This window comes from Oryctolagus cuniculus, chromosome 4, assembly GCF_964237555.1.
Source record: "Oryctolagus cuniculus chromosome 4, mOryCun1.1, whole genome shotgun sequence".
NCBI classification, from domain to species: domain Eukaryota; kingdom Metazoa; phylum Chordata; class Mammalia; order Lagomorpha; family Leporidae; genus Oryctolagus; species Oryctolagus cuniculus.
Window position 1 is genome coordinate 15,801,695 of NC_091435.1, and position 24,936 is coordinate 15,826,630.

Sequence of the window (24,936 nt, forward strand, 5' to 3'; positions counted from 1 at the left end):
AAAATGTCAGCAACATATTAAAAGAAAAACCTCAATGATTAAATATAATCTATCCCAGAATTTTAAGGCTGAGTTAATGTAATGTAATCCCATAAAATAGGTCACTAGAAGGGTAAATTGAATCCTGAAAAACATTTAACAAAATTCAATACATATTGTTTGAGGTAATTTGAATTTCTTGTATTATATTAAATTAATGATATTACATCTATTTGAATCCAATCTGCAAATTACAGGTAATGGTTCAATAGTAGAGACATTTTATCTTCTGTTAGAAACTAAATAAGTAGACTTTCTCTCACTTTCTTACTCTGAAAATCTAGCCAATGCTAGAAGCTAAAGAGATAAGTTGGGGGCCAGCGCCGTGGCTCACTTGGCAAATCCTCTGCCTGTGGCGCCAGCATCCCATATGGGCGCCGGGTTCTAGTCCCAGTTGCTCCTCTTCCAGTCCAGCTCTCTGCTGTGGCCCAGGAGGGCAGTGGAGGGTGGCCCAAGTACTTGGGCCCCTGCACCCACTTGAGAGACCAGGAGGAAGCACCTGGCTCCTGGCTTTGGATTGGCGCAGCGCCGGCTGTAGCAGCCATTTGGGGCATGAACCAGCTGAAGGAGGACTTTCTCTCTGTCTCACTCTCCCACTAATTCTGCCTGTCAAATAAAAGAGAGAAAGAGAGAAAGAGAGAGAGAGATAAGTTGGACACTCAGAGATGTGACAATACAAGAAAATTCAAAATAAAATTAAAGTATTTAAAAATGATGCAGAAAAGCAAGTCAATGTAAACATACAAAATTAATAAAATCAACAGTAGCAACAAAGAAAAAACAAAATATCAAACTTGTGGAAAAAAGTATCAAATACAAAATATTAATATGTGACTTGTTTTATACAAATATTTTGACAATATAAAATCTCATGTTCTGAGATAGATAGATGAAACTTTTCTAATATTCATAAAAGATTTGATAGGTTTAATGATATTCTCAACAACATTCCAAGTAACCAATATTTAAATCTCTTCAAGAAAATATTTTGTAAGAGTAATTGGAACTTTTTTAAAAAAGATTTATTTATTTATTTGAAAGGCAGAGAGAGAGAGAGAGAGAGAGAGAGAGGTCTTTATCTGCTGGTTCACTCCCAATGGTTGGAGCTGCGCTGATTCGAAGCCAGGAGCCAGGAGTTTCTTCCAGGTCTCCCAAGTGGGTGCAGGGGCCCAAGGACTTGGGCCATCTTGTACTGCTTTCCCAGGCCATAGCAGAGAGGTGGATTGGAAGTGGAGCAGCCAGGACTTGAACTGGCATGATACATAAATGTGGGCAGAATAGTTAGTGGAACAAAAAAATCCAGAAATTGAATTATATGATGACTCAGTTTACTACAAAGGTGGATGTAACCATCAAGACAAAATTATATAAACATATGCATGTGTGTGTGTGTGTGTGTGTGTGTGTAAAAACTGTAGTAGCTGTTCCCTACTACCTACACCAGAAGAACTTTTAAAAGGAGTATGTAAGTGTGAGCAGACACAGGTCTGTTCAGTCGCGGTGTCATCACATACTCAGCTACTGGAAGAGTGGCACAGAGGAAAGCTGTATTTACCTGCAAAAGGTAAAGGAGATGGTGGGAAGGGACAGTTCGTAAAGAAACTGCTCTCCCAAGGCATTTGCTAGGGCTTTTATGACAAAGTTAGGAGAGTGCCCAGGGTGTGGACTAAGGGAAGCAGGGCAGCCCTTGCTGCTGCAGTCTACACCTTCCACATTGGGTTCCTGTGGCTTCCCTTGTTAGTGGCTGGCTGGCTCTCTCTTAGAACAGTGTTGCCAGGTGAGCATTCCGGGAACATTCTCTGAACAAAGAAGTTCAACACTTACTTACTATTTTCAATTTCTCTGTCAGTATTCCAGTGTTCTGCTTAGATCTTACTTTCTTGGTTATTTAAACAAACAAAAATCCTAATAGCAATTATGTCTGAATATTTATCAATTCTGAAAGCAGAGGAGAAATTTTTAATAGTAAACACAATAGGACTTCAAAAATTCCATGGAAAATGGAATTTAAAAGTTTATTTTGGCACAAAAAACTCTTGGAATGCATATGAGGAATCTTCAAAAAGTTCGTAGAAAACATGAAAAAAATGCTTCAATTTCCAAACTTTTGTACAAAACAAACATCTTATAATTCAATTTTCCATGAACTTTTTCAAGTATCTTCCTAGATCAAGAATTCCACTCAGGCCAGATCCTGCTACTATAATAAGTAAAAAATAGAGGATTAAAATAAATGCAGATATTTTCTTGCTACAATGACTACAGTGAGAATATTGCAGGCTCTACTGACAAGGCTTCCTTCTGAACTTCAGGCTTGAACCAGGCACTGGACTGAGGGAAGGAGAAGAGCCCTGGGGAGTCTCTTACTTGCTTACCATAGATGACCTAAATGACTTTTACGCAAATGTCGTTGGATAGAATCAGTCACCCAGCCCCACCAACTCCAAGTTAGGTGCAATCCACCCACCTACATAGAAAAGAAAGAACCGGATGTATTAATAACTACTGCAAGTATTTCATGTTTCAAGACAAAATAATCAGTAACCTGACATTATTAAAAGTTTACTATTTCTTTGCCTTTAGCTTTAAGAGAACAGGTCTTCAAAGAAGGAGGTACCTTTCTCTGAAGGGAGGAGAGAACCTCCACTCTGACTATGACCTTGTCTAAACAAGATAAGAGTCGGAGAACTCAAGGGGCTTCCATAGCCTTGGAAACTCATGACTGGAGCATAGGGAGATTACTGATGCCATAGACAGGAGTGTCAATTGGTAAAGTCAACAACAGGAGTCACTGTGCACTTACTCCTCATGTAGGATCTCTGTCCTTAATGTGCTGTGTATTGAGATTTAATGCTATAATGAGTACTCAAATAATATATTTCACTTTGTGTTTCTATGGGGGTGCAAACTGTTGAAATCTTTACTTAATGCATACTAAACTGATCCTCTGTAAAAAAAAAAAGAAAAGAAAAGAAACTATCAACTCCCAACTTGACTCTCACTGGGATTAAACATGACAATAGGTCTGATCTGATTTCATCATCATTAAAAAAAATCATCTATTATTTTTCACTTTATGTTTCTGTGTGGGAGCAAACTGTTGAAAGCCTTACTTAATGTATACTAAGCTGATCTTCTGTATATTAAGATAATCGAAAATGAATCTTGATGTGAATGGAAGGGGAGAGGGAGTGGGAAAGGGGAGGGTTGTGGGTGGGAGGGACGGTATGGGGGGGAAGCCATTGTAATCCATAAATCGTACTTTGGAAATTTATATTCATTATATAAAAGTTAAAAAAAAATAAAAAAATAAATAAAAAATTAAAAAAATAAAAAAATAAAAAAAAAAAAAAGAGCTAAATAATAAACTGAGACAATATTAGCAATAAAAATTCAAAGGTTTTACATCCTTTTTTAGAAAGTAACATATCAACAACAAGTCTTAAAATATAAAAAGGCAAAGACAGGAACAAGTAATTTAAAATTAGACATGCAAATAGGTAGCAAATAAGCTTTTAAAAATTAAACATCAATATTCAAATAGATGCAAATCAAGCCAATAACAAATGTTTTCTGCCGCCATTTGACTTAAAAACATACAGCTTATCCATTTTATTATTATTTTTTTGTTCTAGTACTATTGGTTGAACTCTGTAATTAACACACAATTATTCTTAGGTGTTTAAGTTTTAACTGAAAAGTAATCCCTGTTAAATATAAGAGTGGGAATAAGAGAGGGAGGAGATGTACAATTTGGGACATGCTCAATCGGACTTGCCCCAAATGGTAGAGTTAGAAACGTGCCAGGGATTCCAATACAATCCCATCAAGGTGGCATGTACCAATGCCATCTCACTAGTCCAAGTGATCAATTTCAGTTCACAATGGATCACACTGATAGGTCTAAGAGTCAAAGGGATCACACAAACAAGACTAGTGTCTGCTAATACTAACTGATAGAATCAAAAAGGGAGAGAACTATCCAACATGGGAAGTGAGATACACAGCAAGCCCATAGAATGGCAGATGTCCTAAATAGCACTCTGGCCTCAGAATCAGCCCTTAAGGCATTCGGATCTGGCTGAAGAGCCCATGAGAGTACTTTAGGCATGGAAAACCAAGACATTCTGGGGGAAAAAAAAAAGAAGACCTAAATGAAAGATCTCTATGAGTGAGATCCCAGTGGAGAGAATGGGGCCATCAAAGAAGGAGGTACCTTTCTCTGAAGGGAGGAGAGAACTTCCACTTTGACTAAGACCCTGTCTGAATAAGATCGAAGTCGGCGACTCAAAAGGCTTCCATAGCCTTGGCAACTCATGACTAGAGCCAAGGGAGATTACTGACGCCATAAACAAGAATGTCAAATTGTTAAGTCAACAACAGGAGTCACTGTGCACTTACTCCTTATGTGGGATCTGTCCTTAATGTGTTGTCCAATGTGAAGTAATGCTATAACTAGTACTGAAACAGTATTTTACTCTTTGTTTTTCTGTGTGAGTGCAAACTGATGAAATCTTTACTTAATATATACTGAATCGATCTTCTGTATATGAAGATAATTGAAACTGAATCTTGATGTGAATGGAAGGGGAGAGGGAGTGGGAGAGGGGAGGGTTGCGAGTGGGAGGGAAGTTATGGGGGAAGCATTGTAATCCATAAACTGTACTTTGGAAATTTATATTTACTAAATAAAAGTTAAAAAAAAAAACTAAAAAAACAAACAAACAAAAAAACATACAGCTTCTGATTAAAGCCCAAATTCAATTAGACATTTTTACACAGTAGATACAAGTATGAGTTGGTCAGCCTTCACATCCTCATATCAGTTTAAAAGCATTATTGTTTATACATTATGACCTAATAATTACATTTTCCAAAATTCTCCCAGTGAAATCATAGGAAGTGGCAAATATTATTCATAACAGTGAGCACCTATAGCAAGAAACCCAGAGAGGTGGGAAACACAAAGGCTCTTAACAGGTTTATTCTGCCAGCTGGCCCAGAGGAGAGTTCAGTCTCCAAATTCTGGGCCTCCAGCAAATCAGGACATTGTCTTGTACACACAACAGCTTTATGTTTCCTATACATATTCAGTTATTCAACTTTTGGTTGGATATTCTAGAGCCATAACACTGCCTACACAACTGTTACACAAAGTCACTCCTGCATGCACCTGAATCACTACAGTTGGCCTAATAGTGTTGCTGTAGTTGGCCTTGCCCCATTTGCTGCAGATGACCTAGCTGCGGTCACTGTATTTCTCTGAAAATCCCTACAACCCCTGTTCCCCAAAAGCCCCTGCTTCAATTCTCTACCGGTTCTACCTTTAGCCAGCATTTTTTTCCTAACCCAAGGAGAGGGGCCCCTCGGGGTCCTCGCCACAATCTGACAATTTACCCAACAAAGTGAGATGGATTCAATAAACGATGGTGATGGTATATTAGCCAACCACTAAAAACACAGGTTGTTCTCACGGAGAGATGAATATATGATGGTGCAATGTGAAGATAGTTAGGTATGATCTTAACTAGTTCATTTCAGGAACACTCAGGTATGTACACAGGATAAGACTAGAAGGAAAATTACCAAACTTAATAATGATTGTTTCATGGTGGCATGATTATACCTTTTTGGCTACTTTTTCTTTTCAATATTCTATCCAATTTACATGTGTATATCTATTTTTAAATAAAGGTTTAAATATAATTTTTTGCTTTTTCATTTTAATTGATTTATTTTGATTGAAAGGCACATAGACAAAAAGAGACAGACACAAACACACACACACACACACACACATAGATCATCAATCCACTGGTTTACTTACCAAATGCCCAAAATGGCCATGGTGGATCCAGTCCAAATTTGGAGGCCAAGAATTCAATGTAGGTCTCCTATGTGGGTGGCAGGGAATCAACTCTCTAAGCCACCACCTGCTGCCCCACTAGGGTGCACATAAGCAGGAAGCTGGAATTGGCAGTAGAGCCGGGACTCAAACCCAGACCCTCTGATATGGGACACAGATGTCCCAAGTGGCATTTTAACCATTGCGTCAAATGCCCTCTACTAAAATAAAATTACATAGAATAAAAAACATGGCAGGACTTCCTGGACAGTGGTACCAGCTGCAGGAGTTCACAGAATGTGGCATATTTTAAAATATGTGTAAATAAGTGGCAAGGTAGACTTTCATATTTTAGTATTTTTAAAATAAGCAGAGTATATTTCCAAAAGCCCCCCTTTTGAAGCATTCCTAACACAATCCCTCTGTGATGATGATGTTAACTGTGCCTTATTTTTTATTATCAACTTGTAGTTTTCCCGTATGAGTGCATTATTCAAACTTACCTTTCTTCATCTGGGACCAAACGACTTCACAAAGAGATTTTCTCTGAGAAATAACTTCCATCAAACATATTCATTATTCATGTCAGTGCAAACTCTCAGTTCATTTTACAGTGTTGGATCTCAGAATGCATCTGTAAGCAACCTAAGAAGTAATGCTCTACTGAAAGATTTCCCTTGCTCTGGGATAACCTGATGAGCAAGAGCAAATACAGATTCCATTCAGGACTTTAAAAGAGAAGGGTTTTGGTAAATATGTAAGTGCTTACACCTGAGATTCTGTAACCTTTTTAGATGTTCTAAAACACTATTGTTGCTCAGACACCATTTTGCACAATTTAAAGTCAGTGATTGAAAAATTGAAAGCATAGCTTATTAATTTTTTTAAGATTTTTTTTTTTATTTGAAAGGTAGAGCTACACAGAAATAGAGAAAAGAGAGGGAGGGAAAACTTCCATCCTCTGGTTCACTCCCCAAGTGGCCACAACAGGCTGGGGAAGGCCCAGGCCGAAACCAGGACCCTGGCACTCCATCCAGGTCTCCCACATGGGTGGCAGGGGCCCAAGTGTCTGGGTTACCTTCTGCTGCTTTCTCGAGTGCCCTAGCAGGGAGCTGGATCTGAAGCAGAGTAACACTGAGGGGAACCAATGCTCATATGGAATGCTGGCATCCCAGGTAGTGGCTAACCTGCCGTGCCACAACAGTGGCCCCTTTGTTAATTTTCTAATGTTGAACATTTAGAAAAACACAGAGATAATTTAAAAATTAGATGGAAACTAAAAGAAAAATAAGGAGAGACTGTTGTAAAGAATATTGCATTTTTAAACATTTACACAAGGAAAAGGGCACTTTTTATATTGAAGTACTTATGTTTGATTACTGCCTCTGGCTCCTGATTCCAGCTTTCTTCTGATGCAGACCCTGGGAGGTAGCAGTGATGATTAAAGTTATTGGAAACTGCCATCCACACAGGTAAATCTAGATTGGGTTCCTGGCTCCCGAGTTTGGCCTGGCCAACGCTGGCCATTTTGAGTATTTGGGGAGTGAACTGGCAGATGGGAACTCTCTATCTGACTCTCTCTCTCTTTCCATCTCTCTGTTACTTAAATAAATTTATTAAATAAATATTTATATCAGATGCCAATGACCTGAACCCTACCTGCAGCTGTGTTTGAGATATGATCACAAGATGTTTTGGTTAAATAGACACACAGACTATCTTCATGTTTAAGCTATTATTGTAAATGTAAAATGTGTATAAAAATTGACAGTATGAATCCAATGCCAATTTCTCAAAAAAACAGTGCCATTATTAGTTTATAATTCTGACCCAGAAACTGACACTGGGTTCTTATGTGTTTTGATTGCAAACACAATATTAAAGTCTAAATGATTTTATTCTCAAACAAGGCAGGTCTCTGGCTCAAATTTCTCAAAATGTGTACCTTGGGATAATTCCACTGCATGTCACAGCTACAAGGAAACTATCCTGTAATCCAATGAATGTGATGAACATTGGGTGATTAAGCAGAGTCAAATTGTTTCCTTTACTACAGGTCCTTTGAGAGCCTTAGATGTACTGAGTGGTGTGAGTTTTTAGAGGGAGTGACACAAAGCAGTGCTTCCCAAGTGTATTTGACCAGTAAATTCCCTTTGTGTGTGGCATCTCATGGGCGACTTCTTTGCACACACATTGGTAAATGCTGCTCTGTTGGAGCATTAAGCTCCCATGTGTCCTGGCTTCAGACCTCATTTCACATCTTTAACACCAATATTTCCTTCTCAGCAAGAAGAAATTTCAGTTTGAGAAATAGCAGAAATAGAGGGGACATAAACTATCCAATCAGCACAAACACATAGCATAGCTTGCCTGGAAATACAGGTTTTGAACTTGGCATATTCTATTCCTTTAATTAATAAACTGATAACTGGCATTGTGAGCCCTTTAGCATACATATGTCATTTAAGCGAGATGTTAAAGCTAAAAACTGTTCTTCAGAGACATGAAAACAATTATAGACATTCATGTGAATAAAAGTTTGGCAGGAATTCTTTGGCAACATTCCTTGGTTCTTGCCTGTAATCTGCAGCTGAATAGGAGATGAGCCTTCCTCCATGATCCTACAGCACTGGCAGCCTGATGAAAAGTGAGCATTTAGAGAGGATCAGAGCTTTGAAAGTGCCTGGGTACAATGGCCCATAATAGTTGGGAGAGAGTGAGCAATCACTGCTAACAAGGCAGTAAGGGGGAGTTTAGACACTGCTGCAAACCTCAGCCACTACCCTTTCCCTTCCTCACCTCTCACAGGTTTCTAGGACCCCAGAACACATTGCTTCATGGGGTACAGTGTATTAAGCACAAGGAAGAAAATCAATTCATCGAATCCACCATTTATTGGGAACAATGAAGTAAATCCTAATCACTGCCTTTACTCCTGGCACACAGACAAGTTTCAATAAACATTGCTCTAATACCAAGGTACAGGCATGCTTTGGGCTTAGATTCCACACCAAAATAAATTCCTACAAATATGTACTGGATTCTATGTTATCAAAAGGGAGGAAGAGTTCACCTTTGGTTGGACGTGTTGTTGGGGGTAGGGATCCCCAATTTATGTAGGAGGGATCGAGAACCCTGGTTAGGCTTGGAGAGACTCTCAGCTAGACATAACCCAGGTTCTTGTCCTCCTATATGTAAGAATACATCCAGGAGATTTATGTAAAAGTGAACAGGAGAACAAGATTTATTGAATGGTAAAAAGACAATACAAACTCAGACATGAGTGTGAAAAACCTCAAGAGTGAGATTTGCCCCCAACACCAGGTGGGTTCATCCTTTTATAGGACGGGGGTGGTGTCCCAGGCAGGGCCCAATTAACGATCCAAATCAAACAGGATTTGGAGTGGGGATGTACTATACATGGTGTTCTCCAGGAAGGTGTCATAGCATCTAGAGCATGATGGAAAGTGAGGTTTCGCTGCATAAGTCTTCAGCCATGCCAAAAGACCATGGACGCTGATGGGATTTGGCCAGTATACATGGCTTGGGTGCTGGAAATTCTTAACTCCTTGTCTCTTCCCAACTCCCTGCCTCACCCACATCAGAGGCATAAGGAAAATTTCCATGTAGAAGAAGACAGCATGGTTCTCTTGCTTCATGGATGGAACCATTGATTGTTGTACATGTTTTCCTTTTCTGTTATCTTCCATGGGCATTGCAAGCTATTCCAATAGACTGGAAGTTGTGCTGAGAACAAGAGCCAATTATTTTTCATTTTTGTTTCCCCCACTGCTTCTTGTATGGTCTTAGACATTAATATACAATCAATAGTGTTTCATAAATGAAATTGAATACTGAATAACACTGGAAAAAGAGTAACTTTGGCTTTGCTTTTAATGCGCAACTCAAACTGCCTATAATCTATAACCTTTCCCTTACTGGTCACCCTGAGAAGCACATCAGTCATTCCTTGCTCCATGGAAGCATTTGCTTCCTCCTTGAAGATCATTCCTACTCAACCCATGTAAAGTTCTTTGAGGCATCGAGGAAAGATCTTGGATGTGGTAAACAACTCTGGAGTGACATCACTTTTCTCCCTCTCCAAGCTACATCAGTATCTTGACACCTGTAGTGAGGTTACAGCAGGACCACTGAGGCTGTCTTTGTCCTTACCAACAGCTCTGTCCTTATTCAGAGCCTCCTGACAATAATTTAGCTACCTCTTATCCATTCACTTCCTGTTACATCAGGAAATGCTTGCTTCCCATCCAAATTAATCTAGAGTGAATTCTTTACTAAAAGTGCTTTGCTCTCCAGCAGTAACCAGTAAAACAAGCAGAGGGAAGCCGAATGAGCAAAACAGCATTGATCTAAGGGAATCGTAGGATTTAAATAGATAGGCTTGAAATTAAAGGTGCAGTAAATACAGGCCTATAGTAAATTGCTTATGATGTAATAAACTAGAATTATGGATGTGGCAATAAAGAAAGGCAATATAATATTATATATTTAAGGAGCAGCTATCAGCAAAGGAATAGATCAGATTGCCATCTTGTTTCTGCTGATAGCTTCTGGAACGGTTATTATTCCACAGGAATGTAAAACAGGAGTCACTACTACTTTTCATTTCTTGATTGACATCTAAGGGTTCAGTCTTCCTTCTTCAGTGACCTAGTAATTTGTCACAATGAGCACAATACAGCTAGTTAGGGAGTTAACTGGGTTTGCTAGAATATAGGCAATTATATCCTGGCCCTGTTATATTCAGAATAAAATAGAAAAATATAATAAACAAAAACACCAAATGAGGTATATAGTACAGCTATGGGTGGTATTTACAAAATCAAGTTAGATTGGTAAAAATTGCTATTTGAAATACTGAATAAAATGATATTTATAAGCAGGCAAGCAATACAAAAATTAAACAAGGTATATTAAAATTTGCTTCAGAACATCAAGTTATTGTACTAATTTCCTATAACTGCCATAGTAAATTAACGCAAATTCCACGGCTAAAAACAAGATAAATTTATTCTCTCACAGTTCTACAGCCTAAAAGTTCAAAATCAAGGGGTAGGTGTACTTCCTCCTAAGCTTGTAGAGGAGACTCAGTCCCTTGCTTCTCTCAACTTCTAGGGGCTCCTTGGGTTGTGGCTGCATCACTCTAATCGGTGACTCTTTCAATCTATACTAGCCCTTGTGTGATGCCACCCAGTGTCATGGCTTTAAATATCACATCCATAGCAATGATTCCTAGATTTCTATGTCCAGACTTAATCTCCCCATGAAATCCAGATCAGTGTTCCTGGTGCCCAAGGTGACATCTCCACTTGGATTTCTAACATGCATCATAAGTTAATTATGCTCCAGATCAAGTACTTTCTGCACTGTACCTCACTTTGGTCAAAGGCAATGTTGGGCCCAAATGTCATCCTTGACTCTTTTTCTCTCATTTATTTTTCATTGGAAAATCTTGCTACCTCTATTTTCATATATCTATATATCTATAGAAATGGATATCTATATCTATATATATATCTATATAGATATAGATATAGATATATTCTATATATATATTCTATATATATTCTATATATATATTCTATATATATTCTATATATATATTCTATATATATTCTATATATATATCTATATAGATATAGATATCCATTTCTATAGATATATAGATATATAGATATATAGATATCTCTCTCTATATATAGATATATATCTATAGATATATATCATATAGATATATGAATATAGAGGTAGCAAGATATATCTATAGATCTATATATATCTATATATATCTATAGATCTATATATCTATATCTATATATATCTATATCTATATATATCTATATCTATATATCTATATCTATAGATCTATATATATCTATAGATAGATATATATCATATAGATATATGAAAATAGAGGTAGCAAGATTTTCCAATGAAAAATAACTGAGAGAAAAAGAGTCAAGGATGACATTTATATATATATATATGTATATATATATATATATAGGGAGAGAATATTTTCATATTCTAGCATTCAACCACATTTCCCCAAACTCAAGATACTAATCTGTAAAAAGTCACCATCATCCTTCATTTGAGTTAACAAAAAGAATCTTACTGAAGTTGTCTCTTATATTAACAATTACAAGGGCCAATCTTGTTTTCTTTGCTCTTATTCCTGTCCCCCCCTTAGTATAAAAACTAGGGTGACAGCCTTGAAATATATCCAACTACTTGTTTAAAGCCCACTGCTGGCTTCCTATCTCACTCAGAGTAAACTCATGGTTTTATTAAGAACCATAAGGTCCCCTGTGACCTGCTCCAGTCCACCCTCATCATTTCTCTGAGCTCACTGTCTACTGACGTCCAACTCAGCAAACTTCAGCCTCACTCTTCCTCAGAAATGGTAGTAGACAGTTCCTGCCTTACAACACTCTTCTCCCTCTGGCTGAAATGTTCTTCTCCTAACATCTTCACTTCCCTTGGGTTTTTACTTGAAAGTTGTGCTTGCAGTGAGAATTTCCCTGGCCTCTCACCCTGACATAACTATGCCCTTCAACCTGTTCATGATTTGTTCTCCTTCCAGAATGAAACCTCCTGCTATGGTTTGAATATTATTTGTCTCCAGCAAAACTCATGACAAAATTTGACAATGTAGTGGTCTTGGGAGGTAGGGCCTTTAAAAGATGGCTAGCTCAGGACCAGCGCTGTGGCTCACTTGGATAATCCTAAACCTGCGGTGCCAGCATCCCATATGGGCACTGGGTTCTAGTCCCAGTTGCTCCTCTTCCAGTCCAGCTCTCTGCTGTTGCCCAGGAGGGCAGTGGAGGATGGCCCAGGTGCTTGGGCCCCTGCACCCACATGGGAAACCAGGGGAAGCACCGGGCTCCTGGCTTCGGATCGGAGGGCCGTTTGGCGAGTGAACTAACAGAAGGAAGACCTTTCTCTCTCTCACTGTCTATAACTCTACCTGTCACATAAATTTAAAAAAAAGAAACTAATTTATTAAAAAATATATATAGTTAGTTCATAGGGACTCTACACTCATGAATGTAACATTGTTTCTTGCTCTTGCTCCTATGGGGCTGGACCAGTTATGGTGACAGCATACTGCAAAACAAGCCTGGCATCTCCTCTCACTCACTGGCACACATGATACTCTTCCACACATCGCTGTGTGTCCAGGGTTTCTTGTTGTTGTTGTTGTTGTTTTCTACCATGTTATGATGCAGAACAAGGCACCCCTCAGATGAGGTTCCCTAATCTTGAACTTCCCCAACCTCAACAACTGTGAGCCAAAATAAACTTCTCTTTACAAATTGCCCAGTCTTGGATATTCCATTACTGCAACAGAAAGTGGATCAAGAAAGCTCTAGAAGCCTGATTTTTGTATTTTTGTCTCTTTTGTCCCCTGGTGATTTCCCAGTGTCTAATATGTTGTCTTGGTATCTGACATACAGTAGTAGACCAGATATTTTATAATAAATAAATAAATGTGTGAATCATCAAATGAATAATTTCTTCAATAAAATCATGGGCATAGCATATATAACCATGAGTTGAAGTCAAAACCAAAAACAACTAAATACATGCTGAGTGTTATTCTATGGCATTTCTGAAATTGCCACTATTAGAATTTGTTCACTAGGGCCAATGCTGTGGTGTAACAAGTAACGCCACTGCCTGCAACACCAGCATCCACGGGTAGTAGTTCTCAAGTCCCAGCTGCTCCACTTCTGATCCAGCTCCCTGCTAATCTGCTTGGGAAAGCAGCAGAAGATGGCTCAGCTCCTTGGGCCTGCGCACCCATGTGGGTGACTGGGATGAAGTTCCTAGCTCCCAGGCTTCAGCCTGGCCCAGTCCTAGCCATTGTAGCCAATGAGGAGTGAACCAGTCAATGGGCGGATGACCTCTTTCTCTGTCTCTCTCCCTCCCTCTCTCTCTCTTTCTCTCTCTCTCTCTCTCTCAATCTCTGCCTCTGCCTCTCTCTGTCTGTAATTCTGACATTCAAATACATAAATAAATTTATTATTATTTTTTTTAATTTGAGAGCTAGAGTTGCAGACAGTGACAAGGAGAGACATAGAGAAAGGTCTTCCATTCGCTGGTTCACTCTCCAATCTGCCACAACACCCACAGCTGAAATCCGAAGCCAGGAGCAAAGAGTTTCTTCCAGGTCTCCCACATGGGTGCAGTGGCCCAAGCACTTGGGCCATCTTCTACTGCTTCCCCAAGCCATAGCAGAGAGCTAGATAGGAAGAGGATACCAGAATGGGTACCCAAATGGGATGTCGACACTGCAGACAGAGGATTAACCTACTGAGCCACAGCACCAGCCCCAGTAAATAAATTTTTAAAAAATGTATTTGTTCACTATTATGTCAAGTTAGAGCAATATATTTTATAGGAATATGATTGAATATCACTATTTTCTCATGCTTTGTTCATCATTATATGAGATGACTTTCATGGCATAATGCAATGTTGTTTTTCTTAAATTCCTTCTGAGAGGAAGGGAGTAATTTTCACAGTTTCAACTCATCTTCCAGCAAAGGTCCCATCTAGAAGGAATTGAGATGGAAACAACAGACAGTGGTACAGGAGTCTTCAAAAAGTTCATGAAGATGCATTTTAACAAAAAATTATGCATGAATTTCAATTTTTGTAAATAAATTTATCACATAATTTCATTTCCCATCAACTTTTTGAAGAACCACCACAGAACTGTGCCACTTTGTGATACATGCACATAACAAGAGCCTCAGTTTCCACCATGCTAGATTTATATTGACTTTGGGATCCTCCCCTGCTTCCTGGAAACAGTGTTTGGAAAGCAGGTTAGGAAGCAGGTTATCAAGTATCCTTAGAACTTTGAAAATTTCAGTAAGTGAAATACAGAGCCAAGACCTTTTTATATAGAGGTTGCGGGGACCCATCTCAAACATGATTCAGTGCATATCATATGTGGTTTAAGAAAATTCTATAAACCATTGCTTTGGGTTTACTTGTAAACTAGTAAGCAGCACAGAATTATTCTTATCCTTCCTTAAGAGCCATTCATTGCCTACAATGACTCTGTTTTTGACCCAATAGTAGGACGTGTGATTATGAACAACTCTAATAAGTCTAGATAGAATTATGTGGTACAAAGCACTACACCTCATTTTCCTACCACTCATCACAACCACCATCCTCCATGGAAGGTAACCTGCTCCAGATGTGGGGTGTTGCCTACTGTGGTTTCTACCTATGTCTATGTGCTTATGTCCTCACTTGACTTCACTGGTGCAGAAGTCCAACCAACAGAGACAGAAGCATTGCCATGCTGATGGGACTCTGCTACCTAACCTGAGATTTCAAGTGAACTCCTCTTTGCTTGTCTTAAATAGCTATGCAATAAAATTATTTTAAATTTCAAGATCCCTGGTTTAAAAAAAGATAAATGACTTGTCTGCAAGGGCTACTATAACAAAATACTACAGCCTGGGTTGCTTTAACAGTAGACATTTATTTTCTCACAGTGTCGAACCAGCAAACTCAAGATCAAAATGTCAGTAGGTTTGGTTTCTCCTATGGTCTCTCTCCTTATCATACACATGGCCATCTTCTTGTTATGTTCCATGGTGGTCTGTCCACTGCGTCCTTGCATTCCTACCATATCTCCATGTGTACAAGTTTACTGATATAAGGATAGATGGATGAAGGCCCACCATAGCCACCTCACTTCAGCCTAACCACTTTTCAAGGGTCCTATTTCCAAAGAAACTCATGTTACTAGGTACTAGGTTTTAGGGCTTTGACATATGAATTTGGGGATATACAGTATAATATATAACAATGATGGACAGAAAAATGTTTTGGAATTCCAAAGCCATTCGAAATGGGACACATACCTTATTGTTTCATAATCTTTTTTAAGGACTATGTGTGGTATGTGTGGTCCTTTTGTTCAAGAAAAGGAACACAAAGAATAAAGGACCAATGCTTTGAACACTAACTCTTCATTGTACCAACATCTGTCTTCCCACCAAATTACAAACTACAATGGGAAAAAGGAACACAAGAACCCCTAGGCTCCTGAAAATGAAGGCCATATATGCATATTTGTTAAGAACAGATAAAGTTTTAATTTTCAGAACTCATATCCATTTTGGTATTTGCAAGAAATGTGATTTTACCTTTATCATTTCCAAGGGCACAAAGATTCCCATAGGAAGTCAATCACTAAAGGAAGAAAATCCATCCTCCTCTAATTTCTGACCCTTTATCTAGACAGTGCGACCCAATCACCCAGTATGGTGGTATCAGGCCACAAACAAAATTAAGCACTAATGATGCCTTTTGACCTTTGCTCAAGCTTTCTATTGCTGATAAGATAGATGATTTTGTACCAACCACTTCTAGTTTATAAGGGCTGGTGTGTGATCTGTAAGTCGCTAATTTGATTCACATCATCATGAAAACAAAACAATCATTTAACAATATTTCTCCCACTTCAGGAGCACATGAGATGTGACTGAATGATGAAAGAGAATATGGAAGACCCAGGCCTGCTGACTGGGAGATTTCTCACCCTCCTATGTTCCATCTGCCCTGTCTGCTCAATGGCTACCACCATAGACAGGAGCAAGTTGTTCCTCATCCTGAATCCATGAATCTCTTATGTATTCCCTCATCCCAGGCCTGACCCTGGAAATGCTTACATCTCTCCCTGAGCTTCAGTTATTTCCTTAGTTTCACCTTTTCTGTCCCTTTTATGATTCATTGCATTGTTAGGCATTCAAGTTATGCTCATCTCAAATAAGAAAGTGCAAGAGAGAAAAAAGCTAGTCAGAACGAGATGCCTCAATGTTAGGGGAAAGAGAAAGATGAAGAAGAAAGGGGGGTACAACAGCAAGAAGAGTAAAAGGAATTTGGGAATGAACAGGGAGGGATTCTTCCTCTCATATCAGTGGGACATGGGTCTTCCAAATAACTGAATCCAGAAGTGCACTACATGAAGATTCCCATAGGCTGAAAATGTCTCATTGTCAGCCCACTCCAACAAATCCCAAGAATAAAAGAAAGAGACAGGCCAGAAATTTGGTACATCAGTTAGGGCACCTCCTGGGACTCCTGCATCCCATATCAGAGTGTGCAGTTCAATTCCAGCTTCCTGTAATGTGGAGGGCACCCAGGAAAACAGTAAGTGATTCCCCCAAGTGCTTAGATCCTTGCCATCCACATGAGAGACCTAGATTGAGTTATGAGCTCCTGTCTTTAGCCTGGGCACACATTTGGAGAGTAAACCAGTGGATTAGAGGTATCTCGCATCTCTGTATGTCTCTCTGCCTTTCAAATAAATAAATAAACATTTTAAAATAATTTTTAAAAGAGAAGGGAGAGACGCAGAATTATTCAGCCCCTAGGGTGTCTCTGCTCTGATTAGTCGTATTAGTTTTGTCTAATCTGAAGCTGGGGGAAGAAGAAGGAGAAAATGATTAGCCCTTAAAAAGATTGCCCCTGTGTGAGGTATTGGTCTGGCTTTAGTAATCATTTTCTGCTGTTTCCATCATATCTTATTTTCTTTATGTTTCTCCACATACCTCATGTCACTATAGGCTTTTGGTATTTATCAGCAGCTCTCTCTAGGAGAAAAGGAGAGCATTAAGGAATGGTGAGGTAATGACACCATTTATAATGCCTGTTTGGTGAAAGAATGAATGGAAATTGCCCTCAAAATGACAAAGTATTCACCTACACACTACCTACACACATAACACACACACACACACACACACACACACACACTTACAGTTCTCTTAAATCCAGGCACATTCAGCTGTATGTAAAGCATAGCCATACTCCAAAAGAACGAGGTCGAGGAAAGCTGACAGTGCTGCAGTTGGTGCCAGCTCCTTTTTGTACCCTCATTACCCAAGTACAGTAATACCAGCTTATTTCTGGGGGAGCAGTTGATTTTAGAACTCTTTGTCTGCATTATACATTTTGCTTTACAAAGCACCCCTGCAAGGGAAGCAAGTTGGCATTAGTAGCCCAAATTAGAGATGCAGAACAACAGAAATAACCTGATGAGGGCAGACATACACACAAACTTATTGGACAGACAAACATCTAAGCTTGTCACAGAGCAGAATTTGCGACTTTAAAACCAGAACAAAATACCTCCTACCTTGTATGCTACCAAGTTTAAGTGAAATGTAGCTGAAAGATCTAATTCATAGTAACTTTCTTCCTGGTACTTAAAGATTTTTCCCAGAGCCAGTATTGGGGTACAGCACTTGAGAGCCACCACTTGAGAGGCCCACAGCCCATACTGGAGTGTTTTTTTTTTTGAGTCTTGCCTACTCAACTTCTATTTTTTTCATGATTTGTTGTGTTTATTTGAAAGGCAGACTGACAGAGAGAGACAGAGAGAGAGGGAGAGAGATGTTCCAACTGCTGTTTTACTCCACAAATGATGACAAGGTTGGGGGCTAAACCAGGCTGAAACCAGGAGCCTGGAGCTCCATCTGTGTCTCTGGTATAGCAGCAGGGGCCCAGGAAATCAAGCTATCTTCCACTGCCTTCCTAGGCACATTAGCCAGGAGATGGATCAGAAGTGGAGCAGCTGGGACTCTAACTGGCACTGCAATATGGGATGCCAGTGTTGCAAGCAGTTTGGATTAAGCCACTGCACCAGACACTGGCTCCTTTCTTCTCTGCATCTGACCTGGCTTCCTGCTAATGTACAGAGAGGTGGCAGATGACAGCTCAAGTGTTTAGTACCCTCTCACCCACAAGGGAGATTCAGATGGACTTCCAGGCTCTTGGACTACATCTGGCTGCAGTAAGCATTTGGGGAGTGAACCAGCAAATAGAAGATATTTCTCTCTCTCTCTCTCCCCGTCTCCCTCTCCCCCCACCACTCCTTCTCTCTCATTGTTGTTCTGTTCTGTCTTTCCAATAAATAAACCTTAAAAAAAAACTTTCTCATAGAGCATTGGTGAATTTCAGAAATCCAGAACTTCCATTTAAAATAATCAATCAAGAAATGACAAAATCCTTAAGGAAGAAACAGCAGAAGAAACTGGTGAGGGTTCAGACACTGCTTTAGAAAATTGGGAGGTGTGACAGGGAACTGCTAGGGTGGATGTCTTACAAGTGCTAAGAGACCGAAATTACAGTTATTCATCCACATATTCACCTGGGAAACTAAAGCTGGACATGAACTTGGCATGATGGTAACCACCAGAAGGGTAAGCTCAGAGAACCAAAGAACCCACCTCTGGAAAGCACAGTTGAGGTTGGTATATAGAGCCGTTGTGGTTGTTTTCATTAAGACTTCTGGAATAATTTCATTTTAGTCGACCCTTTTCATGTACATCTTTAATAAAAACAATTCTTTCTTTAAAAAAAGAAATTCAGAACTTCTGTTTATCAGTCAGGTGCCAGTTCTTTTCATTAATACAGATTAACGGTGCTCACCAAAAGTTGCATCCTGAATGTTGTGAGATGCCGTGTTCTCTGTAAGGATGGTGACTCTGAGACAAGCATCTCTGTGTGAGGGCTCTCAGTGTGTGACTCTGAAGCCAAACCAGCAAACAAATACCTGCTAACAGTTACTGAGGGTGCCCTAATGCCAACAGCCCTCTGTGTGGGTCATCCTGACCATGGCAGTAAATACCTTGCAGCTAGCTTGCTTTTGCCGAGTGTTCAATGTGTGAGCTTTATCATGTCTCTGTCAAACATCCATTAACAGTGCTGACAAAAACTGAAAATCCACCCCCAAAATCTCTGCTTATCATCACCAGACTAGAAAAACACAAATGAAGAGTAAAATTTTTTATAACACCAATTGCAGAATAAACACCTAATATGGATGCTTAGGTAAAGGTTAACATTATCACATTAAATCATCATATGGTATCCAACTGTGGTTTCTCAGAGAACAGAACAGGATCTGCATATCAAAATTTCATATAATCACTCATGAAAGTCAGAAATATACCCAAAAGGAGCCAATTTAATTCAACTTAAACTTCCTTAACTTTTACAGGTAGACCTTGTAGTTAACCAAGTTTACATCATAAAAAAAGTCAGGTTAGCAGGAAAATTATACATGTGTATTTGTTTACTGTTCTTTCAAAGTAAGATCAGGATAATTTCTTTGAATTGGAGTTTATTGATTGGAATACTTTTTCCAAAAAAGAATATAGATAAGTCATATGTATTTATGAATTTGTTTTCAGATTTCTTACTCTCTTCCTTTTTCTCTCTCTCCCTCTGTCCTTGTGTGACAGAGGGAACTTAAAACTCTATAACATATATTTAAAATATGCTATCTCAAAAACTAAAAAAAGAGATAAGGAAAGGTAGAAGGAAGAAGTTTGGGAGGAAGAGAGGGAGAAAGGAAATATAATTATGTTTTTGGAGTTGTGTGCATAAATCATATTGAATCAGTTAAACATTAATTAAAATAAAAATGAAATTTGAAAAAGAAATTATAATATCAAGTTCTGGTGAGTGTGTAGAGACAGTAAAACTCCAACACATTGCTGATGGGAATCCAAAATGGAACACCCACTTTGAAAATTCTTGTGAAGTTAAAAAAGAAAGCTCAGAACTAGCTACCTATTTTAATGTGAAAGAAAAAAGAAAAATGGAAAAAGAAAACTAAAATTAAAAACTCAAAAATGTTTCATTTACAAGTTAATATTAAGTTTTTCACATAATACAACTTAAATTTGATTCCTTCAGGCCTCCTAATCATGTAAGTGTCTTTGGCACACTATTTATGCATAAGTGTTTGTATCTACAAAATAGAAACACAAGCCAATCAGTAACGTAAAATTCAAATTAGTTAATACATTATAAATATTTTGTAAGTTTTTATAATATATATCTTAGTCATACTGAAAATGTTGGAGCCGAATTTCCTAAAATTCAAGGAAAGTTTGTGCCTCTGAACTAAGAAAGTGATTTATTTTAAAATATTCCAACACAAAATGGATATATGCTTTGTTTTCACCAGAAATGTTATTTTATGTCTATTTAAGTGAAGAACATAAAATAAATTTATCCAACAGGGCATTATGCTATTGAAATGAGTTGAATGGAATGATAATTTTTAATTAAAGATTTTTAAAAGAAGGAGGAAATTCAGGTTTATATGCACTCCATAACAATTCTGAATAGCATATTGCTTATCACCATAACTTCATTTTGATCCTCCTGGAGGAACATTAATATATAGTTAAAGCTAAGAAAATCTGAAGTCACCTATTATAAACAGCTTCATAAGATATTCTAAAGGCATTATTCATCATAAATGATCACATAATTACTTTTAAAAGATCCCTGCAAATCATTGTAGCACAAACAAGTTTGGAAAAACCTATAATTGATGTATGATAAGGAATCAGTTAATGATGAAAATAATTAAATAACAGCCAGTTACTTATATGTATTTGTTATTACATCATCAACAATTAATATGGACTGCCAAAGGAAATCAGCAGTATTGGCCAATCAATACTGATATTGGATATCAGTTAAGAGAGCTTCTACCTTGTGCCCTGTGTCTATTGATAATCTCAGGGGTGTTCTCAAAGAACATTAAGAATGTACAATTAACAATTCTTACCTTGTCTCTATTAAACACCAATGTCTGCAGTAAAGTCAGTTGAATTCTGTGATGTGGCTTTAAGCACTAATACTTCATATTGCTACTTGCAGTAACTGCCTCATGTTTTAGCTGTCAGAGCCTCGTGCTTATGCATTGTTCAGTGGAGAAACATATTTCAAGGGTAGGATGGGTGTTTGCTTTTGGGCAGGAACATTCTCAGTGGGAGTGGGGAGGAGGACAGGAGGAAGGGAGGAAAGAAAGAAGGAAGGAAGGGAGGGAGGGAAGCAGGGTGGGGAGTAGGGAGGGAGACAAAACAGTTCTTTGAATCTTCCTCTATGCCTTGGAAAGTACTGGAATATGCCCCCTGGAAATCTGAGCTGCACAGTGTAGGAGAAATGTTTCATTCTGAAATATCCAAGGATGTGTATATTGCATTTTGATCCCACTCAACTCTCTAGTGGTCTCTTTAAAGTCTAGAATGCCTGCTTCTAAATAAAGTCTTCATTCAAAGAGAAAGAGAGAGAGAGAGAGGAAACAAATTATGTTTAGATAAAGCACAGTGGGATTCTTGTTCAAACCACAGAAAAATTGGTCTCCATCATGTGATCAGTTATATTTTCATGGTATTTAGAATACATTTGTCATTTAAGCACTATATATTCCAACACTGGTTTTAAGATCTTAAGTATATGTCTACAGTTAGATCTATATATATCTTCATGTGATACCTGCTGAAAAACTTATAACAATGGATTTGGGGTCTATGCTATTCCTCCATTTACTGTTTTGGGTCTTTTATTTGTATAAATTATATTCTTTTTTTAAAAATGCATAAATTATATGACTAATGTTTCTTATGCATTTCTTTTGCTTCTGCAGGAGGGATTTTTGAAACTGTGGAAAATGAACCTGTTAATGTTGAAGAATTAGCTTTCAAGTTTGCAGTCACCAGCATTAACAGAAACCGAACCCTGATGCCTAACACCACATTAACCTATGACATCCAGAGAATTAACCTTTTTGATAGTTTTGAAGCCTCACGGAGAGGTAAATATTTTCCCACTTTTAAAAGCTTCTTTGGGTGATATGTCTGCTATACAAGTCACCTTCCTTGCACTACTTGCCCCTTCTCAAAATGGACATCTTTGTGCAATTGGGTTGCAGGAAATCTTGGTCTTCGATGTCACTGATCAATGCAATCTGAACTAACCTAATGGATGTTGCCCAGCCCTGTTTTCTGGGCCTTTCTGATTAGCTTACCCTTCAGTGCCCTCCACTCTATGATTAACTGGTTCAGCTGTGAATGGAAAATGTCAAGCTTGATCTGCTTTTCCTTCCTGAAGCTGAGATACCACCATGAAATTGTACAGTGCACTCAAATAAAACTTTGTAGAAGGTCACATCTGTCGAGCTCGTGGAAATGCCCTGAACACATATAACACATCCTGAATTTTAGCAGGTTGAAAACCACTGGCTTTACCTAGTTTCTTCTCAGCTTTTGATTTTTTTGACTCCTTTCCACAAAATCATACAATGTGGTGATTAAGCCTAGGAAAACAGTGTCTACATTGGAATCTTTGTGTTCTGAACTGAAGAGAAATGCCTATAAAGAGTAATCTAGTACCCAGGTTTGCTGCAAGCTCTTTTGATTCATGGGGAATTGTGGGGCTTGTTCAGACATCCCTGAACACTTGCAGCTCTTTCAGGCAAGATCACATTTGACATATTTGAAATTTGGGTTCTTAGGAGGGCCCTGTCTCGTGACCATATAAAGCTGTGACCAGATAAAGCTGCTTGTGTGGAAACAAACGTTCATCACCCCAGAATAGGAGGAGTGCTTTGCCTCATAGAGGAATGCCTTGCCTGTCAAGAACACACAAAAAGTGGAATACAATGAATTCCATGTTCATTCTGATTTCCAAGTGACTAAATACCGGATATTTCCACATGATATTAACCTACTTAGATCACAGTATATGTCCATCTAATATATTCATATGCAAGAGTTCTAGTGTTCTTTACAAGCAAAATATAAAACATCTTAGGAGTACAGGTGAAAATTTAATACTCATAATCTTTTCCTGTCTATGACATGACTTACTGTAAAACTACTTTCTTTTCTAAGATAGAATTGGAGATACCATATACATTAGCATTGTCTATGAACAAATAATAAAACCCTGTGTTTATATAGCACTTCAAAGTTTACAAGGCATGTTTACAAACATTCTCTCTCTGGTTTAGATCTCTCTCTCGCGCTCTCTCTCTTGCTCTCTCGCGCTCTCTCTCTTGCTCTCTCGCTCTCTCACTCTCACTCTCGCTCTCTTTCACACACACACATACACACACACACACTGTTGAACAAATACTGTAGAAAGTCAACTCTATTTAGCAATGATACTTCACTCACATGAAAATTGAAAGCTTTCTTGCAATCTGAAGTACTTGCCATACTTGTAAATTAAACACCCCCAAAGCTTTTTAAAACTGGTTATTTGCTGGCAAACGGAATTCAAACGGATTGATTTTCTGTCAAGTAATATTAGCATCCCAGAGCTAAATATTAGCAGGAATCTCAATCTATTGCTCACGCTAGATAAAACAAGTTCTCATACCCTCATTTTCTCAGACTAATGAATAAAAACACATCTAGAAAATAAGCTTTTGAGGAAAATAACAATTTACACATACAGCACTTAATGCAGAATCACATCTTCATAGCTTGTGTAATAACTCAATACCAAAGAGCACAGAATCAGAAAGTTTTTCATGTAAATGACTGCCAACATTTGTTGTTTCTTAGACATCTGTAATATAGCTATCAAAACTTTATTAATGGTTCTCTCTAAATCAAGTCAGATAACATTACAGAGCCATATCGTTTTTCTACTTATGCTTATTTGTAGCATTACTTTACTATGAAAGTAAACACAATTTCATACATGAATTTAGATACTATTTAATACCAATACTCAATTATTTTCTCTTGGCAGTTCTAAATTCCTTTAAAATAGAATTGAAATATAAATTTGAGGGCCAGCTCCTGGCTCCTGGCTTTGGATTCGCATAGCTCCAGCCATTGCAGCCACCTGGGGAGTGAACCAGCAGATGGAAAACCTCTCTCTGTCTCTCCCTCTCTGCTTCTCCTATCTCTGGGTAACTCTTTCAAATAAATACATACATCTTTAAAAAAAAAAAAGAAATATAAATTTGAAAATACATTTAAAATTATACTTAATGTCTACCAGCACAAGCTGAATAAGCAATATTTTGTATGGCTGTAGAAGATAAAGTGTCCCAACATTCTGGGAGAGAACCTAACACATATCAGATAACTTTAATAGGGCCGGCGCTGCAGCACAGCAGATTAAAGCCCTGACCTGAGGTGCCGGCATCCCATGTGGGCACCAGTTCTAGTCTCGGC

The 24,936-nt window shown here is 38.3% G+C and overlaps 1 protein-coding gene and 1 long non-coding RNA gene across 14 annotated transcripts in view; one reads left to right on the top strand and one right to left on the bottom strand.

Annotated features, from left to right (window-relative positions):
- GRIK1 (glutamate ionotropic receptor kainate type subunit 1) overlaps positions 1-24,936 on the top strand; it is a 437,503-nt gene that overhangs the window by 252,574 nt on the left and 159,993 nt on the right. For all 12 annotated transcript variants that reach the window (XR_011387736.1, XM_070071886.1, XM_070071889.1 and 9 more), the window contains exon 2: positions 22,392-22,559. Coding sequence is in view for 11 of the 12 variants with exons in the window: in XM_070071886.1 (XP_069927987.1) it covers positions 22,392-22,559 (168 nt within the window). In the remaining variant the exon portion in view is untranslated. The remainder of the gene's footprint in view (positions 1-22,391; positions 22,560-24,936) is intronic.
- LOC103350600 (uncharacterized) overlaps positions 1-24,936 on the bottom strand; it is a 146,326-nt gene that overhangs the window by 108,176 nt on the left and 13,214 nt on the right. Inside the window, exon 3 of one of the 2 annotated variants that reach the window (XR_011387737.1) lies at positions 9,298-9,631. The exons of the other annotated variant lie outside the window; for it this stretch is intronic. This is a non-coding gene — a long non-coding RNA (uncharacterized lncRNA). Of the gene's footprint in view, positions 1-9,297; positions 9,632-24,936 lie in introns of those variants that run through there. 2 annotated transcript variants of the gene reach the window in all.